Here is a 22,835-nt window from a genome sequence, read left to right on the forward strand (position 1 = left end):
TTATCAACATATTTTTTCGTATGTATTTTCTAAATGTGAGAAATTTTTGCTAATGAGAGTTTATTTCTAAAAAATGACAGTGACAGAAAGAAAGCTAAGTTCAAACTTAACTGCCAAGCTGCCAAAACAGAATCTCAGATGATAACAGAGGCAAGGCGAGCACAACAGTGCTGGATGCCGTGTTTTGCAGAAGCAGCTGACAGAGTTTCAATTGCAGATGAATATCGATTGCATCTTATTTTACTCAGAGTAATATCGATTAATCTATTATGCTATGTTTAAGTGGTCTATTTCAAAATCTGTCTATAAATAAAAGAAATATGTATTTTAACTATTGATAGATTGAATTTACCAATAACAGAGCCGATTCGAGAATTTGTGAATATTTTCTACATTTTTCAATCAATATTTACCAAATATGGAATAAAAAAATTGTAATCATAACTAAGGTATTGTATTATTTAACATTTAATAAGTGTGATTATAACCAATGACGCTTCTGTTTGTCTCTTGATGAAATCAACAATGCTAGCTACTATCACTGGCTGGACGGGTACCAGAGTCTGTATTTATTTGTCGTTCTGTGGAGTTGATAAGATGACAAGGGCGAGGTCAGTCCGGAATTTGTGATTAAACGATATTCCATCTAATGCTAAGAGTAAATGCTGTAGGCTAGATACTGTGTTTTTTTATATTTATGTCTATAGAAGGAAATATTTGAATTTGATTGAAACTATTGTTAAAACGATATTGAGGCCTTAAAATCAAAGTACATTATAGGACGCTCTTAGAAGTTTTACAATATGTAAACCATACAGTAAAATTATCATCTAATGGGATGACAAATGTATATAAGTACAATTGAAATACGTATGATGCTATGTTTATAGCTACTCGGCTTATCGATGAACTTTTGACACAATTCAAGCTGTCGATCCTATGTTACTAGATTCAGCTATAAGTATAGGAACCGCAGTCGTTTGCCGATCAGTTTAAATATTTTACTACGTGTTGAAGTACTTATTGAAAATGCTCAAGTATCTGATCGTGTGTCTGGCTCTCTGTTCTTTGGTAAGTGAAAAAGTTGATTTAGCTTCAAAGAAATGTGTTTACGACCGTCTAATTCAAACCAGGTCTTTGCCGATGGAGAATGGGTGCCCAAAACGGCCGAAGAAATTAGGGCGATACGTGTCGAGTGCCTTAAAGAGCATCCTTTGGGAACCGAGCAGATCAACAAGCTAAAGCAAGTGGAATTCCCCGATGAGCCCGAGGTACGCGAGTATCTTCTGTGCTCGGCGGTTAAGTTGGATATCTTCTGCACCCATGAAGGCTACCATGCAGATCGTCTGGCAAAGCAGTTCAAGATGGATCTGACCGAGGAGGAGGCCCTTCAAATTGCCCAAGGCTGTGTGGACAGCAACGCCCAGAAGAGTCCGGCTGATGTGTGGGCTTTCCGTGGTCACCAGTGCATGATGTCCAGCAAAATTGGCGAAAGAGTTAGGTCTTACATTAAGGCCAGACAGGCTGAGAGGGCTGCCAAGGCTTAAAACCAATAAATGTATACGGTGTTTGGCTTTGTGCTAGAACGCAACACTTTGACGATAAATTTATTTATTGAAGACTATGCAAGAGGGCCACAGAATTAGACTACATGTGCATTGAACTATGAATAATTGGTAACTGAGCAACTGATTCTTAAGGAGACTTAAGCATCGCCGCCGTCGGATATGGTTTTCATAGCTGCATTAATGTGCTCGTCCAGCGGCAAGCTGCTGTCCAATGCCGGGTTGCGAAATCCTTCCAGGAAATAGCAGGTGCCATTACTATCTGAATTGGGAAACTCCTTTGGTAGGAAGGAGGGATCGCGTGGTTGAAGGTCAAAGGCGAATCTCTCATGCTTTGTTAGCCAACTGAAAGGTTAAATTTATGGTTAGTAAACTTCTGTTACAGATCAAGCAATATATATATAAAGCGTACTTTTTGGTTGTGGGGCTGACATTGATCTTCAAAGCCTCGCTGCTGGACTCAAACTTGTTGGCAATGGTCACGTTGTGGCCAAAGAGACAATACCTGGGCATTTTCCGACCCACGACGCCAGCGAGGACTGTGCCAGTATGCAGTCCGATTCGCATTTTGATTTGCTCTCCATCATGTGTAATGTGCTTGGAGCAAGCACTTATCATCTTAAGAGCCATCCAAGCGACCTTGTGGGCATCGTAGATGGAGGCACGATGCAAGCCACTCGCTACGCAATATGCGTCCCCAATGGTCTCCACCTTGTACACGTCAAAAAAGTCACAGAACTCATCAAAGTCTTTGTATAGGCCCTCCAGCATACTGATGACCATAAAAGGTGTTGCTCGGGAGCAAATACTCGTGAAGCCGACAATATCGCTGAAGAGTATGGTCACATCAGGATAGGTCTTGGCATCAATTGAGGAGCCTAGCCACAATTTCTCGGCTATCTCAGCCGGAAAGATCAAATGTAAGAGGCTGACGTTCTTCTTTCGTTCCTTGGTCACCGCCGAGTTGGCCTCCTCAATGCTGCTCTTCAGCTTATCCATGCGACGACGTAATCCGTCTTGAGCACGAGCCTGTTCTCCCACCAAGATCACCTCACGCGTCGCATCGTGCAACGGAATGTCAGAGATAAAGAGTCCATTACAGGTCAGACCATCTAAGCCATCCAAAAAGGGCGAACCGATGAACAGCAGCGAATTGGACTCCGGGCAATGCACCATCTGTCCTTTAATCTCCAGTCCCATGGCAGGGAAATCCGATACTCCGGGTGGGCAGTTGAGCCCAATCAAAAAGGGGGTGTAAGTGCGTCGCACAATATCTCGAAACTTCATGGTCAATCCCTTGGGACGCTTGAAGTCAAAGTAGGTGCTGGCCTGACAGCCAAAGTCCGCCAAATATGGCCTATAGAGCTTGCTAAATCCGCGACCCAACTGCACCAGCTCCAACTGCTCATTCATAATAAAATGCCAGGGAAACATCTTGCAGAAACTGGAGGAGTTCATTTGGAGATCCGAGGCATTTGCCGAGTTGCTGCGCTGCACCGTCTCATGTGGTTTGATGTCCACAATCGGGCGACCCATCTGTAGGGTCTGGGAACTGTCCTTGACCAGCGAGAACAAGTAACGATACCGACGCGCATCACCCTCGACAGGCTCTATTTTGATATTCACATCCACCTTGTAGAGCATGCGAGTGAGGGCTTTCAGGGAGCCAAGCAACAGCCATGCAATCACCGGGCGTTCCGATGTGAAGATCAGTTCTCCATCGCCCGCACATACAAATCCCGTATCGGTCACATCGGCCTGCACAAATTTGAATGAAACTTAATTTGAAAGTTGTATTCTCAATTTACTTACCTCCTGCAACTTAAGCACATCGTAGACCCCATCCAGGGAGCCTAGGAACTCCTGCAAGTCGGTTCCCAGGCAGCGAAATGCTCGCTCGATAATTCCAGTACAGCAGCAGGTGATCAATTCCTCTCCCAACAGCACTAGGATCTCACTGGCGCTGGCCTCGTCCATTTTAAGGAGCAGTTCTTGTATATCACCTAGATAATCATAATTGGCGCAGCTCTTGAAGATCTTCGGATCCAGTTTACTACAAATGCCGAAGCTCACAACGATTACCTTTTTATGGCTAACACTTTTCCTACTTACAGCTTATGTATGTTGGGCCAACTCTGACGATACTTGGCCACCAGCGAGGTAACGGCTGTATTAAGATCCTCATTCGATGGCGCTGTCAGCAGCTGTATGGCCATTTGCAGATGTTTTAGAGTCAATGCATCATCGGACAATGACAGCTCCTCATCCTCCAGATTCCAATGAGCTCCTGGTTCTACAATGACCGATGGCTGACGCGTCAAGGAGTCGGAACGGCGAAAGAAAGGACACGCCATGTTGCGTGTGTTTGCCAATTGATAGCTGAGAATATGATATGGCCCAAAGCAATACTTCAATTGTAGACATAGTTAATTAAGTTTATTAAATGTAGAGCACTGAAACCTTAGTCATAATGTCTTTGTCTACTCATGATGTCAGCGTTGAATGCTATGCAAAAAATTCTTCAAGTTCAACGTGCACTTATGAACATACATGTGTATACATACATACACATGCATACATATGTATGTATATGGTATCGTATTTTTGTGTGTGTGAACCACCCATTAGGCCATGGCCATTACCCGCCTCTGAGAGTATGCTGTGTGCTTTCTCGAGTGACTGCAGAAATCTCCAACACTTTCTTTGTCTCGAGTTTGTCCCAGGAGGTCAAATGTGTGTACTCAGCATTTGCCAAGGCTCACATTTACTTTCATTACAAGAAACCCATTAGCATAATACACTTTTCAGCTAACTCATTACATTTTCAAAATTTCTTACAGATGTCCGTTTTTATTAATACCACACATTTTCTTTCTCTGTATTTATGTACTTAGTGCACCACTCAAATTAACATCACAATTCTTATATATTTTAAAACAAAAAAATATGTGTGTATGAATTATGCACATCTAGTAATGTATAAATTTTATTTACATATTGTAACCAAGAAATATATTTTCTTTAAAAATTATGGCATATTTCCTCTTGTTATGCAAAATGTTGTATACTTTAAGGGCGCATCATCGAAATTAAACGTTGTTTGCAAATATTAATGATAATTTTAAAGTTTTTTTTCTCTAAATTGCATTGAAAAAAATTGTAAATCAATCGGAACACCCCCTAATAATGGATACACATTTTGCAATGCTGACCAACAATTTTTGCATTGAACTTACAGTATATTTGGTATTTGTTTCGTCTCTTACCTGGTTGTGTAATTACAATGTTGTTCGCTCAGTTATACACAATTTTTAAACATTTTCTATTGGTGAACAATTAATGTATTGATATTTAGTAAAATGTTTTGAAACAGCCTGAGAGTTGTTCGTACGCCTGAAAAATGCCACAACTTAAAACGGAATGAGCTTTACTCAAACGGCACAGAAAAAAAGCTTGTTACAAGTTGACAAAAGCTTAAAGCTTTTATATTGCAGTGAAAGTGTGCAGATATTGTTGCATTGTTTTGAATTTGCTATCAGAAAAAATAAGAGAGAGAGTTAGCGCACGCTACATTTATTTAAACGACGCTGCGCATGACTTACTCCAAAATTGGATTTTGTTATTTGCAAAGCTCTCACGGCAGGTCATATGCCCTCAGAGTAGCGCATTGCTTCACCAATTAACCTGTTGCGTGAGCAATTTATTTTGCTCTCTCTCTCTCTCTCTCTCTGTCTCTCATCCTCACACGCGCTCTATTGCTTTCTTTGCTGGCGTGCTTTCGGTGCTCTTGCTCTCAAAAAAGGTACATACATCAAATGAAAGGTAAAGACAGTTTGTTTGTGTATCTGGCAGAATGCTGCTTATGCTGCACATGGACTACCGGCGCTCACACTCGCACTCACGCGTACTCTCTTCTCGACAGCGGGGGCAATGGCGAAGGCGATGGGGATGGCGATGGCGATGGCAATCAAAGTCGAAGCCTGACTAACGTCCAGCAAATTATACGTTTTGATTCAGTATATTGACGTTGGTCAAAAGTGCGCAACGTGTTTGCCTGTGCCGGTTGTACATTTATTGGGGTTTAAGTGCTCCATCGTGCGAAACGCCAGCTTGTATTAACATTTGCAATTACTCAAGTGACAGCGTATAAATTTGACAAAACAACTGAGCGCCAATTATGAACCATTCACTGCAGTTTGTAAGTGCTTGTGCCTGTTTTTTTTTAAATTCGAATCAGTTCTGAATTGTAACAACACAAATGCGAAATGTGATACCGTGTCGTTTGCTTTGCTTTTTTTTTTCTTTGTTTGCATTACTTTTCCATTCGCATCCCATCTAAATTTGTTTTTATTTATTTTTTATATACATATGTACATATAAGTTTCTATGGATGTACTTGCGTGTGTGAATGTGCAAAGCAGATGCTTTATCTAACCGCAAAAAAGTAAAACAAACGTGGAGCTTTTGTCCTTGACCTTGCTTACTATATCTCCTCCTCCGCTCTCTCATAATTCTATTCTCTATTTCTCTATCCCTCTCGCCCTGTCTGGATAAGCTGCCGAAAGCTCATGCTACATACAAAAGTAAAAGTTTTTTATGCAAGAGCATATTATGTAAATTTAATATATGTATGTATGAGGTGGGAGTCTCTAACCGATTAATCTAATCACCTTTAAGACAGGTGTACTTTATCGCTTCTTTATTTTCGGACCCCCAATCATTGTTCATCGATTAACGCTAATCGTCTAATACCATGTTATTACTGTGTTCTTCTATAATCTTTAAGGCCAAATCGAACAGTCTGAAATTAGCACCATTTTTTCTAAGTGTGCTGCTTTATTTTGCGCTTGTGAGGAAAGATCCACAAGGAGAGCTATGGACAACTGTGGTCAAATGCTTGCCAATAGTGGCATTGATGGTATATGTTTTGATTAAAGGATTTGCGCTCAATAAACAGTAAGAAGTATAAAGTATATTATAACTATATAATAATTTATTATCTTTTCTTAGTTATCGCCGCTCGCAGTTAATTCTTCTTGGCCTAATATTTTCCTGCGGTGGTGATGCATTGCTCAATGTTAATTTGTTTCCCTTTGGAATGGTCTCCTTTGGGGTGGCACACATATTCTATATCAGCGCATTTGGTTGGCATCCGCCTAAGTGGATTCTAGGAGTGTGTCTTTATGTGCCGGTGGCACTATGTAAGTACATTAATTAATATATTTATTCTTTATAAAACTTATTTCAATCAAAATTTATATTGCAGTTGTGGTTTTTGTGCACAAGCATCTGGATGAGATACTGGTCATAGGCGTGCCCATCTATTGTGTGTTGATTTCCACCATGTTGTGGCGCGCTTTGGCACGTGCTGTGGATGCTAAGAGTTTCCTCACAATTTTCTGTGCAGTGGGCGCGACTTTGTTTGTCATATCCGATGCGCTAATTGCGGTGACAATGTTCTTGAGTGTTGCACTGCCCGGAGCACGGCTGCAAATCATGATTACATATTATGTTGCCCAATTTGCCATTGCGCTGAGCACCGCGGACGACGGACCAGAGCCACAGCGCAACAATAAAAACAAATAGCTCCATTTAATGCTCATCGAGAATTTATAACCAAACTACAACCACCAAAATAAGTACTTCCAAAATATTAGAGTAATAGTTTATGCCATCTAGTTGTGATAGTTAATGTCTGTTAAAAATAAAAATGCCAATTTAAAAATAGTTTTAAATTAAACCGCCTTCAATTTTTAAATGTAGCTCAGCTTTGTAGCAGTCAGCATTCGTTCATGTCACCACATAGTTGCTTGTGACATTGTAATCTAGGGAAATTTAGCCAGCGTTTTAGCTGGTTTGTTCGGAGAATGGATAACACAGAGTTGCCAGATCAAGAAATTGTCGTTTTTAAGCACTGCTAGCTTTTAGCTCGGGTGACTATGCTCAAACATTTTACGCCTGACAAGCTAAAATGGCCGTTATTCATTTGAAAACAAAGCAAAGACGTCTTGTGTTTTTCAACCAGGACAAAATTTCAAGATTATTAGCTAAAACTGATACAGTTTGTCAGCCCAAATTATATAAATTATTAACTTTTATTAATAAAATTGAAAAATACGCAAATAACTTTTATGTGTCTTTGCATATTCGTCCTACTTGAATTAAATGCCTAAATATCCTACACTTTCGTCATTTTCCATTCCCTACGCCTCCTCAATGTAATCTAATCAGTTGTGCGTTTTTAAAAATGTAAGCAAAGCACAACTGTCGCAACAGAGTTACCATCATAATTTTGGTTATTTTTGTGTGTTGCGTTGGCAAGTATCAAAATTCCATAACTTTGTAATTAATTAAAAATTTTAAGATAATTTAAAATTCGAAATTACATAAAGTTAAAGTAAACATTTTAATGTAGGCTTGAAGTTCGTCACCCCTCGGGGAAAGAAATCACAAAATTTAAATCTAAAAAAAAATATTAAAAATCGAGTAAATTCAACTAAAATTCTGCAAAAAATTAATATATTCTAGCTTCTTTGTTATTAATTTTGACAATGTTCCCAAAATGGTTCACATTGCCAGATCGGTAAATTCTGCAGTGTGGCAGCCTTTTCTCACCAGTGTTAAAAATAGCTGTTTCTGTCTAGAAAGCATCTTAATTTGATCTGTTGAACAGTTTTACCAAAAATATTAATAGAAAACTTAGCTGAATATATACATAAAATAGCCAGATTTCCAGCTAATAGACGTTTGAAATTTTTCTAGCAAACGAACTCTGAAAATAGCCATATCTAGCTATAAAATAGCTAGGCTGGCAACAGTGAACGCTACAGCAAAGCGGACCGACCGGCAATTGTGATTTAATTGTTGATATTTTAAGTTGAAAAAATAAGACAAAATGGGACCATCAGAGTTTAAATTGAATAACCCACCTGAGGACCTCATATCTGCAGTGAAATTCGGATCCAAATCAAATCAGTATCTGGCAGCTTCATCATGGGACGGCACGCTTCGGTTTTACGATGTGGCGGCAAACTCAATGCGCCAAAAATTTGTACAAGATGCCCCCATCTTGGATTGTGCCTTTATGGTTTGTCCTAGCCCTTAATCATACATATTGGGTCTATCCTTTCTAATCGCGTTTTCAACAGGATATTGTGCATGTGGTAAGCGGTGGTCTGGACAATCAACTGCGTCTATACGATGTGAACACACAGGCAGAGACTGTGGTGGGCGCCCACGATGAGCCCATTCGTTGTGTGGAACATGCCGAGTACGTGAATGGCATACTGACTGGCAGCTGGGACAAGAATGTCAAGTTGTGGGACATGCGGGAGAAGCGCTGCGTGGGATGCTTCGAACAGAACAACGGCAAGGTTTACTCCATGTCTGTAATTGACGAGAAGATTGTGGTGGCGACCTCTGACCGCAAGGTTCTCATTTGGGATTTACGAAAAACCGATAGCTATATCATGAAGCGAGAATCATCGCTGAAGTATCAAACCCGCTGTATTCGTCTGTTCCCCAATAAGGAGGGCTATGTCATGTCATCCATTGAGGGTCGTGTGGCCGTCGAGTACCTCGATCATGATCCCGAGGTGCAGCGTCGGAAATTTGCATTTAAATGCCACCGCAACAGGGATCACAATATTGAGCAAATTTATCCGGTTAATGCTGTTAGCTTCCACAACATTTATCACACATTTGCCACCGGCGGATCAGATTGTATTGTTAACATTTGGGATGGCTTCAACAAGAAACGTCTGTGCCAGTTCCACGAATATGACACATCTATATCATCACTCAACTTTAGTTCCGATGGCAGTGCCCTTGCCATCGGCTGCTCCTACTTGGATCAAGTGACAGAGCCACCAGCTTCAGTTCCAAATCCTGCTATTTACATACGTTACCCAACAGACCAGGAAACAAAGCAGAAATAAACTAACAGTTTTATAGCTACTATCCATAAGTTAACGGATATAATAAATAATAACTAATGATATACGAGTTTAAGAAACTATTTAGAGCAGCGAAAAACCGTTAACCGAAACTAACCGTTTCATTTTTAGTACCGGAACTGAAACCGTAACCGAATGAAAATTCTCTGTCAAGAACCGAATACCGAAACGTTTGCACCGGTACGGTTGTGGTAAAGTTCCTAGGTCAAAGAGATATCCAACTTCAAAATGTTATAACTTGATCAAAACTGAGCCGATTTTCAAGCGGAATGTCATTTTGGTCTTGATTTGGCCTTTAAATACATTCTGCATTCAAATATTTTTAAATTCGTTAAAAAATATTTTTTGCCCTAGGTCTGTTTATTTCGATGTCATATTTTTTATAAAACGACATCTTAAAATTTTAAAATGCTTCAAAATGGATTTGTTGTACCGTTACGTACCGGTAATAATACCAGACCGAAAGAATAAAATGAAATACAACTTTTGCACCAAAATAGTTATTTCGGGATGTACCGGAACCGAAACCGTAATCTATATTTGTTTCGGTTTGATTCCCTGATTTAGAGTTTTAGACCTGATTATCGCTACGGTTGAGTTTTAAAGTTATCTTTGCGTAGCCATCTTTAAGTAGGTTCCACAGTAGCTTGCCAAGCACATAGGCCAGCTCAAAAAAGCTCAACGCCGAGGCGCCTACATAAAGACCCAGAATACCACCAAATCCGGCTAGCCAATCTGTGAAAGTGTATTGAAGTTTCGTCTCAATCTTGGTTATTACTCGCTGTCCATAGTAAACCTCCGTCCTGATGCGTTTCTGGAACTGTGATGTATTCGTCCTGAAGAGAAGGGATTAAAATAAATTAGTCCAGACTCTTTTGAGAGTTGTCATGTTGAGATTACTGATCCAGTTGGCGCACGTTCAACAGCATGTTGTACCGCTGCATGATGCAACTATCTGGACACCTGCACAACTGACCCCGACGCGTATCATTGATGTACTTCTCTTGTTTCCTTGTTTTCACATAACCAAAAACGTCCCTGTGGCGATAGAGACACTGGATGTCCAAGACGCCACATTCGCGGGTTCCCTCTAAAAAAAAAGATGAAACTGTGAGAATGAAGCAAATGTCAGGGGAAAACTTACCAATGGGTGGCAGGAATAGAGGCATTGTACACTTGCAGTGGTCTAGAACAGACATCTGCAGGCATGAGGCGATGCAGTTGTAACGACTGTAGGGCAGTTCGGAATTCGCATACGGATAGTAGGGATTACGTTCATCCTTTGTTGGAATAATCAAGAATTTATCAATCAAGAGATCACTAACTTTTGACACTTACATCAAAATAGCAATGGCGCTTGAAGGGATGCATCTGGATAGTGGTTTTGGAGGTTTCTATTAACAATGGATCGATGGAGACGAAGTTTTCAGTATTCGAATACAGATGATAGATCACGGGCTGCGACCATTGCCGTGGTCCCTTGATCATTAGCTGTAAGTTGTTTGCTTAACAGAAAGTTCGGATAATAAGTGGACTAAAGATGTCTTACATTCATGGAAAAGGGAACCTTGGTGCCCTTCCTCAAAAAGGAATCGTTCAATCTCAGCATAAACTGTAATCCCGAGCCTTCGCCGGCTTTGCTTATCTTATAGGGATAAAACTCGTTGACTAGCCTCTTCTTGCGAGACTCCTCCGAGATCATCGAGTTGAAGACCAAACACTGACCTTTCTCAGTGTGCTCTGCGACGAAGAGTTGGCAGCAATCATAGGATGTCTCATCAAAGATGCAGGAATCGGGAACGAACAACTCATCACAGCGATAGGCCACATAGCTGGCAAGCTTGGTGAGGCTCAAATTCACCAGCGATGAGAGATTACGCTTGGATAGAGCTCCCAACGTTTGGAATTTTCCAAAGGTGACCTGCTCCATGCCAATGAGTAGCTGGCGGAAGGTCTCACGCACATATCGATCCGCCTTAGGGGACAGAAAGCGCTCCGCCGCCGTGGAAGCCCGCAACCAGTTGACATGGTTCCAGGGACAAATGGCAACTGCCGGGAACTCAATGCTGTAAACGGGATACTGTGTGGTTGCCACCACACTAACCAACACCTGCTCCCTGTGACGGTTCTCCAATATCGAATACGTGATTAGGAAACCCAAAGTGGCCAGCAGCACAATGATGAGCCAGAAAAATCGCTCCCAGAGATGATTCTCCTCAAAGGCATTCTGTAAGCCGTGAATCGTTGAATGGGCAAAGGATCTGCGCAACATCGTCCCATACTTGTTTCGCAGGCGAGGACGATCAAAGCGAAGTAATCCCGGCCTGAACTTTGGCCGCGGAGCGACCAGCTCCTTGGTGTACAGCAACATTACAAGTGAAGAGCTTAAATATATTTTCTAGTTGAATTCAAGTCTGCGTCTAAGTGGAAAACTATTGATTGTTTTATTAATGCACTCGAGGCACAATTGATGTAATTGATGGTTAGATGAAAGCTAATTTAACTTAAGTATAGTAGTTTAGGCCAGGCTCTGCTTAATCAATTGAAGGTGGCTCTTCAGCAGGCAGTCGGCACCACGCCAAGCCCATTCACAGGCGTTTGAGCCCTGCTCGTTCTTGTCCACACATTCGGCAATCTTGCCGTGCAACTCATCGTCGTGATCAGCAGCACCGCGCGACAGTTGAATGTGAATTTTCTCCACATCGAAGCCGGAGTCGACATCGAAGAGACCGAACTTGGTGAAGACGCACTTCAGATAGCACTGGGTCTTGGCATCATTGGGATATTGCCATTTCTGATACTGCTCGACGAGATCGGCGGACACACCCAGCTCCTTGACGCACTCCTCACGATAGCTCAACATATTTTCCTTGGTCTTGACGACATACTCGGCTGAGGCCTGTGGGCGAACAATTATATTGTTCAACTAAAGGATAATCAACAAGAATTGTGCCAGTTACTTACCAAAGTGAAGAGCAGGCAAACGGCAACGAAGAACTTCATCATGTTGATTGAACGATCAAACTGGGACTGTGCTCAAGGCCTCAGCAACATCCACTATTTATACTCAATCGGATGCCCCGATCGCTGCCTTCTTAAGGGTTCTTCTACCTGCTCTCCCATGGAAATATACTACATACATCGGCATCAGCATAACGAAGATTAAATATTCGAGCCGAACACTTTACTCATTCTTTCTCTTTTGATTGCACATTTTACTCACTCTCCAATTTTTTTCGGCTTCTTTAATGAAAGCTAACAAAAGTATAGTCGATTGTCATGTGAGTCTCCAATGAATTCAGCTATACACATAATAATTGGGTCGTCTTATTTCAAGAGACTAACCCCAACGAGCCGAGCATCAAGTTGAATTTTAGTTACTAGGTCTAAAGTCGAATTTTCTACAAAAGAGATAATTCAATTTTAGTATTACCAACCAAATTTCTCTGATAATATATTAATACAGTGTTTGCTCGACAATTTGAATTGACTTAAATTGGTGTACTCAAAAGAATGGAATAAAAGGTTTTTAAAAAATGATTATGTTCAATGTTTTTTTCTGATAAACTATAAATGATTTATTTAATATACTAGCAATAAGAACCAAAAATATTCAGTTTGAATCAATTTCCATCAATTTAATTATTTTATTTCAGGGTTGTTTATTTATATTATTGTAAAACTGTAATCTACGCAGACGACTCACCAATGTAACTAGCAATTTTTTTAAGAAATGTGCGATTTTCCGACCAGAAGAAAGATTATCATATAGTCAATGTACCCATACTTAATTGTGTGCACCTATATAGATGGACACACGAGTATATGTCTGTGAATATGTATGTATACGTTAGTGTAGTTGTCTACGTCGATCAAGTGTATTTTTCTGTGATGTGAATTAATGTGATTCAAAGCACTATGGTCGCTCGCTGATAGCCTGGAGATAAGCCCATGCTATATCAGGCTTTGTTTGTACAATTGAGATCTTCGGGTCGGATCAGGGTTGTAGACGTACGTGTACAAATCAGGTTTCATTGAACTGCATTGTACACCCTACAGAACAGACAATTTCAATTGGAAGAGTGAGGATTTTCAACGATCCCATCATTTGGAAATTTTCCATTGCGTTGGCAGGTAGCTGAATTCGGAAATCTGAAGAGTTTTTTTTATATTTTCGATTTATTTATGGCTGTTTCGCCCCGTTTTTTTAGACAATTGTGCAGGCTTTGATTGCAGGTAAATGTAAAGGAACGTGAGATCACAGCCGTGGCATCAGATTAAACATGTCGGGGCGAGGGTTGGTCACAGCAAGCAATGCGATCCAGTATGGCATTGATGCCTCCGATCACAGATGTCCCAAGGATCAAGCCAGCAATGCCGCCATAAGAAACTATGCAGCCAGAGAAACGAATGCAATCAGAGACAAGTAAATATTAATGAATATTCAACCTACCCATTAAGTCGAGCAGAGTTATGTGCAGAGTTGAACGATAGGAGAATAGAGTCTCTTCCTGAAAGAAGACATCAACCTCCATGAAGCTGCCAGCGTTGTTCACGCCATTCAAATAGTCCGTATAGATAGCTGCGTGATATTGTATATGATTGCAGTTGGGATAGCATTTACAGTCGGTTGTATTGAAAACATTGTCCGAAGACTCTTCGATAATGTTGCTCATGGAAAATAATGATACTGTCGAACAGCAAAGATGAGAAGTTTGAATTACCTGATAAAACTATAGTTACCTTTACCTTTGTGCTTTCGAAAACACGACAAATCCTGGACGGAGCAAGTGCGTGTTGGTGGTTCCATCACCAAATTCTTATTTATCGCCATGGGAAGCTCGTATTGGCATTTGCACATCTTGGCCATGTAGTTGACATGGCAAGCGTGTATGCATTCTGATCTTGATTGACCATTCAGCATCAGTTCATCCGTAAAATAGCAATAACGCATCTCCACGGGACGTGCCTTGACACCCGCCTCGGCTGTGAATCGGAGCGGTTGCAGTGGTACCACAATGCGATCATCCGAAGAATATGTGACACTAGTACCCAGAAACTGACTAGGCTCCTGCACAATTACCTGTACAAGAAGCAACTCATCAAATCAGTATTTACCAAGGGATGCAAATAACAATGCTCATCTTAAAAACAGAAATAATTAAAATTTGTTCGGTTTTTCACGCTATCAAATGTTACTTTGGGGCGCTTGGGTTATCTGTTTTGGGTTTTGTGTTGAGAAAAACACACAAACAGGAACAGCTTATAATAACACTTTAGCAATACTCGAAACGAAAAATGTACATAGCGAGCGTTAAGAATGGTTTACTTGAATTTAAAAATTAGCAATTAAAATATTTATTCATTGTATCTGTAGATGATAATAGCTGGCAAGAATATACACTTTCTGGAAAGGGTCTTTTAAAGATTTATTTATATTCATTTGACGAACAACAAAAAACACGAGAAGAAAAGCAAAAAAGTTTACATAAAGTGTACCGAAAACAAAATTAGAGCGACATTTGCGACGTCTGATAAGATTCAATCAAAAACTTACCCCTACACTCTCAAGTTGAACCTCGCCCACATAACGATTGAGCTTAACGTTAAGGCCACTATTGAAACCGGATCCAGCCACAGACCATGGCCAAGTACGGTCAGCATTTGTGGCATGCTTCGAGTTGAATGTGTAACAGGAAATGCCAAAACTAAAGCGTCGGAAAAAGCTGCAACAATCGACTTCACGACGCCGCCAAGTGCACTGCATAAATAGATCCTCGCATTTGTAGTTGTTGTTAAGGATGTTACCAATATCAGACAGCGATTGATTGAAATAATCGTGAAACTCCTCAAAGTCCTCTTCTGTGATGTGATCGACTACTCGACTATTCCATTGAATGCCAGCCACCAGGTTAAAAAGTCTGTTCAGGCGATTCAACTCAACGTGTCTCTGGTTGCTCCCATTGAAGTTTGCGATGGCTAAGTGTGTGGGACAAATGGTAATCGCTGGAAAGGCAATCTCCGAGACATGGACATCAGTGCGCTCGATTGTGGTCTGAACCCAGTACATGAAGTATCTCTCCGAGGATAAAATGCACACATAGATGGTCAACGCTGCCGCCATTAGCTTTAGTAATATGCGGCTTAAACTAAGAGAAGGGATTGCACTAAGGATTGGTGTATAATTAGGTCTACTTACCCTCTGAGGCAGTAGCAGGTGTGCTTCTTTGGTTTGCCATCATCATTATCAGGCAACTTCATTACTCCACTCATTGTGACGAACTGATTAGTGGGCGGGACAGCTAATCAATGGACAGGCAAAGTTACGGGGGTGATATCAATTTCTATATCCATATCCACATCCGGATGGGCTTATCATATCAGCTCAACAAAAACATAACAACTCAATTACACGAGTTGTTAGAAATAATGGATTCCAGTTACAATTACTACAATTACAAGACCACTTCAAGCGCATAAAGCCAGCCACTTCTCTTTGGATTCAATTCAGTCACAATATGGCAAAGGAAGAGAACGGAACTATTCCGTATGGAGATGGAAAGAAATCCTTCAAGGAACTGGTACGGAACTACTTTCGATATTACTGCGAGAGATCTACGATACACTGTGTGCGCTATCTCTATGATCCCAGGCTGCATAACGTTGAGAGGTTAATCCTGTTGCTGTATAAAGAATCCACCTGACTGTTCCACCTTCTGCTTCAGACTCATCTGGTGCGTTTTGCTCGTCATCAGTGTCACACTCTGCTGCTCCTTCTATTTGCTACTCTCGGAGCGTTATGGAGCTCAGAAGCTGCAAACGGTTATTGATGATCCGCAGTATCCGGTTTTCTTTGTGCAGTTTCCGGCTGTGGGAGTCTGTACGGACAATCGCATCAATTGGAGTAAACTTGAAGAGGCCAAGACTGAGTTTCTGCCTGCCAATTCCAGTGTAGAATTGGTCAAAGGTTTTACCACTCTAGTTAAATATATGGAAACTCTGCGCTTTGATAACTTCAAGTACAGCAATTCCGAATTGGAAGATCACAACTTCGAGGCACTGGAATTTGTTAACATCAGCTCATTAGCTGAATTCCTGGCCCTACGTTGTGAGGATATCATTGAGCCCAGTTCCTGCATGTGGCGTCAGTCCAACTTCAATTGCTGTGAATACTTTGTGCTTGAGAAGACAGAATACGGACTATGTTTGGTCTTCAATTCAGAGCTGTCGGATCAATCAGTTCTTCTAAAGAAACGAGCTGGAAAAGATTTTTACCCAAAGCATAATGCCAAGGCAGGTCAAAGTTCGGGCCTTAACTTCAACTTGATGCTAGATGAACGCTTCAAGCGACCAGAATCTAAAGCAACGGACAATGTCTTTGTAGTTGTCTATAAACAATTTGATGGAAATTTTATTTATTACATTGGGTACTTTTCAGATCATGATTAAGAAGCCAGACCAATTGTCCAATGTGGTCTACTCGATAACTCCCAACACGGAAACATATGTGACCATTCGTCCCCAAATGACACGCACCGATGAATCGACCAGGAACATTGCTCCCGAAAATCGCAATTGCCATTTTACCGATGAGCTCCAGGACTTTGGCACCAGCGATGCTCCGAGAAGGTTTAGCAAGAGTTTTTTGCTTTCCAATTGCTTCAATAATTGCCATGAATCGTACTTGGTCAAATTGTGCAACTGCACACTTCCCATCTTCTTTCTCAGCAACCGTAAAGGTAGACTCTCTCTCTCTCTCACTCTTTCATTTACTTTGTATATCCTCAATTATATTATATTTTTGACCACTTTCTGTACTTCAAGTCGAGGACTGCACTGCGGCTAGTCTGCGTTGTATCTCGCGTCACAATGGCAAGTCTTCAACTGGGAATTTATCTACTGCGAACATCATCAATTAAAATTAAGTTTGTATTTGCAGACATTTTCAGTTACGACAAGCATTTGAAGGAGGACGACTTCTTCAGTGCCAGCAAACCAGGCATGACCTGTCCGTGTCTGGTCAACTGTAATGTCCTGGAATACTACACGTCCATAACCACACTGCCATTGCCTGCCCAGAATATGTGAGTACACATGTGGTCAACTGCCTGTCTTTCTCTTACTCACACTTTGGATAATTCTTAGGTCGACAAATCAACAGTTTTTCAAGGTGGATGTGCATTACCAGGTGGAAAGTATGATAACGTATCGTACCAGCCTCGAGTTTAGCAGCATAGATTTAATTGGTAAGATCTTACTCTATTTTTAAAAACATACTTATATGTAATATGCCTTATTTATTTTAAGCTAATTTGGGTGGCATCTTTGGGCTCTGCCTTGGCGCCTCGATGGTCAGTGGCGTTGAGTTGGTTTACTATCTAACCGTGGGATTTGCAATGCATCTTTATGACAACGCTTACTTTGGCGTGTTGCGCGAGAATCTCAAACAGAAGTGGGCCAAGTGGCTGTGTTATTTACGTAACGGTATTAGCCACGCCCACCAGGAAACGGAAGCAATGACCAAAAGCAAACTACGACATCCGTTTAATAAAAGAATCAACGCCTGGTGAATATATTATTAAGGCCTATAGAGTCCAGTGATGGGAATGATAATTAAAGTGTGTTGTCATTAAATTATGTTGTATAGTTCAACTTCCAAGTACTACAGAAATATTTGATTCCTTTAGTTAAACTTTAGTTAGAAACAAGTTGAAATTTTATCGCTTTTATTTTTTGATTTATTTAAAATTTTTTTATTTTTTTCCATTTAAAGATAGAAATAGATGAAAAAGCAGCAATTAGCAGCTATCCACTATCATATAATATTTAGTTGCGATTTTCCCTATTTTTTGATTTATTTTGATTTTGTTTTTGTTTCTTTTTTTTTTTAACGTGCTTATCAAAGCATTTTTATAACATTTCCTGAACAGGTCAGAGACTATAGCTAGAGAATCACTACATTTTTAGTTGCGATTCTTACCAACCCTAAATTTTCACGACCACTATATTTTTATTCTAAATTTGCATTACCACTAGATGTTTTTTTAAGTTGGAATTTTTTGTAAATAAATAAAACTACTCTGTAAACTGTTGTAAGGTGTCAATTGTTATAAAATGGTTGTAGATTCTTGCCGAACCATTTTTTCCTACAGTTGTTCAGGTAAACTCCGTTCTCAGTCGTTTTAATAGTATTAATAATTATTTATTGCTGGAAAAACTTTGAGTAAATAGAACGAGTTTCTTTTTTTAATTATGGTGTGCTTCTGATACAGTCTAGAGTTAGGCGATACTCTTACTTAATATTAATACTATTATTTTATAAAATAAACCAACAATATATAGTATTCATTTGTTATGAAATTTATGAGTTATTAAAGGAGTATCAAAGTCATATAATTTGCTCAATAAAACATTTTGTTTGGTGTAATCTTGCGACGGAAGTGCAGTGTTATGGGTGGTGCGGTTGGTTGTAAAACTTCCTGTTGATTGGTCTTTCTGCGGCCATCAAATAAATACAGATATAGGCCGATGGTGAAGTAATAAATCACCTCGATGGCGCTGAGAAGCGAGGCGCCTAGAAAGAGTCCAATAATGCCTCCGAAGCTGGCTGTAAGATGCAAGAAGATTGACTTAGATTGAAGCAGTGATTGAATCAGTTGATTGAACGCACCTAGCAACTCGACAAATGTGAAACGCATATGCGTCTGATATTTGATGAACCAGGGAGACTGAAAGAAGACGTCAATGTGTATACTGTCCATTTCCTTGTCGATCTCAGTGTCGCTAAAATATTCAATTGCTTTATGTTTGGTGAATCATCAGACAAGGAAAATTACGTACTCCATGGCCGAGCTGCTGTGGATGGTGTCGTAAACTAGCTGGGAACAGCTGTTGAGGCAATCACAGGTCATGCTGTCCGTGTAGACATCGTCCACGTATTCCGACTCCAGAGCAAGTCGTTCCACGCTAAAAGTCACTTTAAATTATGGTAATAATGGAGAAAGAATGAAATCTGGGGTAGCAGAATTATGACTTACTTCTATGGTCATAGAGGCATTTAAATTCCGAGGCCTTGCAGTCCGTAAAGTTATCTGTGGCAGAGTAGGATTAGGATTCACCAAATGTACACAGTTGTTCTCTACTTACCATCTTTGTGAATGGGAAAGAATAGAGATGGTGAGCAATTGCATAGCTTGACCACATACTCCTGGTGGCATCGGGAGCGACAATTACCGCGCCAATAGACGAAGCCCGGCAAGTTCTTGTAGAGTGGATCCATTATTTCATCGGGAAAGACGCAATGTCTGGTCCTCGGAGAAAGACTTCGAGTTCGTTCATCGGAACCGGTGAATCGAGGCATTACACTGATCCTATTGTTAGAGTCAGGTGGGAGTAATCTGGTTGAATCACTCCATTGTCCCGGCTGCTTAATCATTACGTGCACGCCTTTCACACTCGATCTGCTGAGGGATTTGTTACGCCGGATATAGACTTGAAGTCCACTCCCAGGTCCATTTTGTGCGTTGCGTCGCGGATAGTACTTGTCTTCTTTCTGTGGAATAATAAAATGAGGAAATATTCAACTAGAGGAATATTGGAACCGTTTCCAATATAAATATCTAAACATCATTATATTATTTATTGTTTATATATTAAATGAAATTTAAATTAATGTCTTCCAAATCTGTCGATCGACCCACCCCTCGCTGACGTGTCTCCGTGCTGACTTGGGAGTTGAAGACCCAACAATTGCCCAGTTCGGTGCGTTGCAACTCGAAGAGATCACAGCAGTTGTATGGTTTACTCCTCCAATTACATTCCACGAAGTTGTCTGTGCATCGCAAATTGATGTGTTTCAACACGTTCGTCACATCCAGACCATCCAGTTCGCCAATGCCTGCTGCAAGAGATTCATTTCTGAAGAAGTTCGACAGACTTCTCATATTATTGAAATGCATATTCGAGACTGCAGCAAAGAAATGCTTGAAGATTTCCTTTTTCTCTTTACTCGCATTGACACCCAAAAAGATATCCGAAGCTTCGTTCTCCAATACAAACCAATTGACCCGATTAAGCATACAAAGTCCCACCGATGGGAAGGGTACATAGAATATGGGTGTCATGGTGTTCTCAATAGTGGTTTGGGTGCGCTCCGAGTTGTACAATGCCGCCAAATCAACATAGACAATGGTGGCACAAATAAAAGTGCCCACCAATATCAATAGCCAAATAAATCTGAAATATTTTATAGAATTCCTTATTATTTAAATCAATTAGCAGAAGTTTTGAAGTATTAAAAATTCTACATATGAATCCATTTTACAAAAATCATAATTTTATTTGTATTTATTTTCCGTCAACTTTTTATTTTCTTTCTCATCCTAAAAGTATGCAACATTCTTGTGTAATCAAATCTTTTTATTAGGTTTGTCTAAATTAGCTTACCTTTCAAATACTCGCAGTTTTGGATCCGTAAGATAGCGAAAGCCATGCACTGACGACAAGGTACAGTACCCCCTGAGGTAGGGTATCATCAGGCGTAGAAATTTACCCCGCTTAACCTTGCTGCGATGGGACTTGAACTGGCTCTGATCCTTTGGCTGCAGCAGCCCAGTTCCATGGTTGTAGCTCCCATTAAGTGGAGGACGTGCTCGTGGCCGTGGGAACAGCTCCTGCGGATAGAACATTTGAGGCGAGATGCGTTGCTGCCAAGTGTTGAAGCACTTTTGAGCATTCAAGTTCAAATTGCAGACCAACAGACTGACAAAGTCTCATGTACATTGAACTCAATCAAAAAGTAATTATTCTTGGCGGACAGTGTAGGCTCGGTGCGCGCTCTTGGTAAAGCTTAAATCACGCACACAATTAACACTTGAATGCTGTCAAGGGTGGAGAAACGTAAGGACAACCAAGGACCTGCAAGTTGTTTACCCAACAGTTCTAGCAGAGATGGGTCCTGGACTGGCTCCCTCAGTGGCAGCATAATCTCCTGTTTGCTCGTTCATTAAGTGACTGTCTCTACAGAGTGCCATCCAAGTAGATGGAGAGGTCCGTGTTGCTTTTTATTGAGTGGCGGACAGATAGACAGATAGTCAATCGGAAAAAATGGACAGAAAGAGCTGAACGACATTTTTTCCATCGCTTTCACTGTTGCTTTGCCATCCGTCCGGCCGTTTTACTGAGCTTTGTGTAAACAACTCAGAATATTTTCGATTTATCATTGCGCGATTTCATCGATGTCTTCGGTCTTCGATTGAGTTGTTGTTTGGTTGCCTTTCGGCAGAGTGATTTATTTGGCGTTCTAACTTCCCTACTAAAACTTTCAACGGAGCCAAAAGAATGCGACGTATTTAAACGGGTGTCTGCCAAGACTCTGATGTGTTTCCACAGAATTAAAGTCAATTGCTGTGGCTGGGCAGATCAATAACAGAGAGACCCCAATAACAAACACCGAAACAAGTGAAGGGCATGCATGTAAGACTGATAAACCTACTAAGCCCTAGCTAATCCGAGTCTAATGAACGACCAGAACCAACTGAAGGTTGCTCCAAGCCCACACATACATATGTCAATTACGTTTCATTGACCAATTTTGTTTGAAATAAAGCTGCAAACATTTAAAATTTTGTTGTATGTTCGGTTTAATTTAATAAGAAACAGATGCTAATTCTCAGTTATTTTTTATAAGTTCCTGATTTTTTTCTTACTCATACAATTTTAATATACACTTTGTTACTTTTATTAACTCTATTTAAAGGTTATAATTTTATTTTTAATTTTACGTTTTTACTAAAAAATCGAATTTAGAATCGACAAGTTAAAATCAAATCGACAAATTACCGAAAGGAAATCGAAAAGAATGGAAAAATTTGACAGTGATGAAAAATACTTGAATTTAAAATTTAGATGCCAAGTCAAAATTGATGCCAAATAATGATAAAAATCTAGAAGAAAATCTGTTAAGATTTGACGAAGCTATGACAGTTTGAAATTTTTGAAAAAAGTATGGAAAAAATGGATAGAGATAGAGTTGAGTTGTCGATTTTTCATAAAAATCTATTTAATTAACTCGATTGATCGACAATCGATTGTAGACTTTACAAAACTAATACTACATAGATCGTAATAAATTGAGTTTACCCAACGTGAAACGTAGTTATATGTTAAAAATAAATATGCACCAAAGCGGATTATCTAATGTCATAATGATTATAAAATTCAAAATAATTTATGTTAAGATAAGCATAAATTTAATTTCCTGCCCAATGAAGTCACACACACACACCCACAAAGAGAATATAGACCAGCTCCAGCA

The 22,835-nt window shown here is 40.2% G+C and overlaps 9 protein-coding genes across 9 annotated transcripts; 4 read left to right on the plus strand and 5 right to left on the minus strand.

Moving 5' to 3' along the window:
• Positions 1–971: 971 nt before the first annotated feature.
• LOC117790231 (general odorant-binding protein 99a) lies at positions 972–1,591 on the plus strand. Its single transcript, XM_034629586.1, has 2 exons — positions 972–1,071; positions 1,134–1,591. The coding sequence occupies exons 1-2, from the start codon at positions 1,030–1,032 to the stop codon at positions 1,545–1,547; spliced, it is 456 nt and encodes a 151-aa protein (XP_034485477.1). The 5' UTR covers positions 972–1,029; the 3' UTR covers positions 1,548–1,591.
• LOC117790230 (head-specific guanylate cyclase) lies at positions 1,569–3,930 on the minus strand. Its single transcript, XM_034629585.1, has 4 exons — positions 3,678–3,930; positions 3,378–3,618; positions 1,978–3,323; positions 1,569–1,910 (listed from the first exon to the last, which is right to left on the minus strand). Exons 1-4 carry the CDS (start codon positions 3,917–3,919, stop codon positions 1,706–1,708), a joined length of 2,034 nt encoding a protein of 677 aa, XP_034485476.1. The 5' UTR covers positions 3,920–3,930; the 3' UTR covers positions 1,569–1,705.
• A 1,635-nt stretch (positions 3,931–5,565) lies between these two features.
• On the plus strand, positions 5,566–7,305 carry LOC117790492 (lysoplasmalogenase-like protein TMEM86A). The gene is made up of 4 exons (XM_034629950.1): positions 5,566–5,763; positions 6,352–6,521; positions 6,576–6,766; positions 6,832–7,305. Exons 1-4 carry the CDS (start codon positions 5,743–5,745, stop codon positions 7,149–7,151), a joined length of 702 nt encoding a protein of 233 aa, XP_034485841.1. The 5' UTR covers positions 5,566–5,742; the 3' UTR covers positions 7,152–7,305.
• A 1,047-nt stretch (positions 7,306–8,352) lies between these two features.
• LOC117790245 (mitotic checkpoint protein BUB3) lies at positions 8,353–9,569 on the plus strand. Its single transcript, XM_034629605.1, has 2 exons — positions 8,353–8,652; positions 8,714–9,569. The coding sequence occupies exons 1-2, from the start codon at positions 8,461–8,463 to the stop codon at positions 9,500–9,502; spliced, it is 981 nt and encodes a 326-aa protein (XP_034485496.1). The 5' UTR covers positions 8,353–8,460; the 3' UTR covers positions 9,503–9,569.
• Positions 9,570–10,090: 521 nt separating this feature from the next.
• On the minus strand, positions 10,091–11,891 carry LOC117791919 (pickpocket protein 19). Its single transcript, XM_034631854.1, has 5 exons — positions 11,070–11,891; positions 10,859–11,011; positions 10,665–10,800; positions 10,421–10,610; positions 10,091–10,356 (listed from the first exon to the last, which is right to left on the minus strand). The coding sequence occupies exons 1-5, from the start codon at positions 11,889–11,891 to the stop codon at positions 10,092–10,094; spliced, it is 1,566 nt and encodes a 521-aa protein (XP_034487745.1). The 3' UTR covers position 10,091.
• Positions 11,892–11,941: 50 nt separating this feature from the next.
• LOC117791352 (general odorant-binding protein 99a) lies at positions 11,942–12,574 on the minus strand. Its single transcript, XM_034631081.1, has 2 exons — positions 12,485–12,574; positions 11,942–12,419 (listed from the first exon to the last, which is right to left on the minus strand). The coding sequence occupies exons 1-2, from the start codon at positions 12,524–12,526 to the stop codon at positions 12,039–12,041; spliced, it is 423 nt and encodes a 140-aa protein (XP_034486972.1). The 5' UTR covers positions 12,527–12,574; the 3' UTR covers positions 11,942–12,038.
• Positions 12,575–13,680: 1,106 nt separating this feature from the next.
• Positions 13,681–15,793, minus strand: LOC117792612 (pickpocket protein 28). The gene is made up of 5 exons (XM_034632817.1): positions 15,785–15,793; positions 15,078–15,722; positions 14,270–14,603; positions 13,974–14,210; positions 13,681–13,910 (listed from the first exon to the last, which is right to left on the minus strand). The coding sequence occupies exons 1-5, from the start codon at positions 15,791–15,793 to the stop codon at positions 13,798–13,800; spliced, it is 1,338 nt and encodes a 445-aa protein (XP_034488708.1). The 3' UTR covers positions 13,681–13,797.
• Positions 15,794–16,038: 245 nt separating this feature from the next.
• LOC117792613 (pickpocket protein 19) lies at positions 16,039–18,228 on the plus strand. The gene is made up of 7 exons (XM_034632818.1): positions 16,039–16,149; positions 16,214–16,900; positions 16,959–17,259; positions 17,345–17,392; positions 17,460–17,604; positions 17,666–17,766; positions 17,828–18,228. The coding sequence occupies exons 1-7, from the start codon at positions 16,039–16,041 to the stop codon at positions 18,088–18,090; spliced, it is 1,656 nt and encodes a 551-aa protein (XP_034488709.1). The 3' UTR covers positions 18,091–18,228.
• A 693-nt stretch (positions 18,229–18,921) lies between these two features.
• On the minus strand, positions 18,922–21,207 carry LOC117792615 (pickpocket protein 19). Its single transcript, XM_034632819.1, has 7 exons — positions 20,966–21,207; positions 20,221–20,755; positions 19,667–20,072; positions 19,558–19,611; positions 19,361–19,496; positions 19,191–19,303; positions 18,922–19,127 (listed from the first exon to the last, which is right to left on the minus strand). The coding sequence occupies exons 1-7, from the start codon at positions 21,205–21,207 to the stop codon at positions 18,922–18,924; spliced, it is 1,692 nt and encodes a 563-aa protein (XP_034488710.1).
• Between the last annotated feature and the right edge of the window lie 1,628 nt (positions 21,208–22,835).

Source organism: Drosophila innubila (assembly GCF_004354385.1).
Source record: "Drosophila innubila isolate TH190305 chromosome 3R unlocalized genomic scaffold, UK_Dinn_1.0 2_E_3R, whole genome shotgun sequence".
NCBI lineage: Eukaryota > Metazoa > Arthropoda > Insecta > Diptera > Drosophilidae > Drosophila > Drosophila innubila.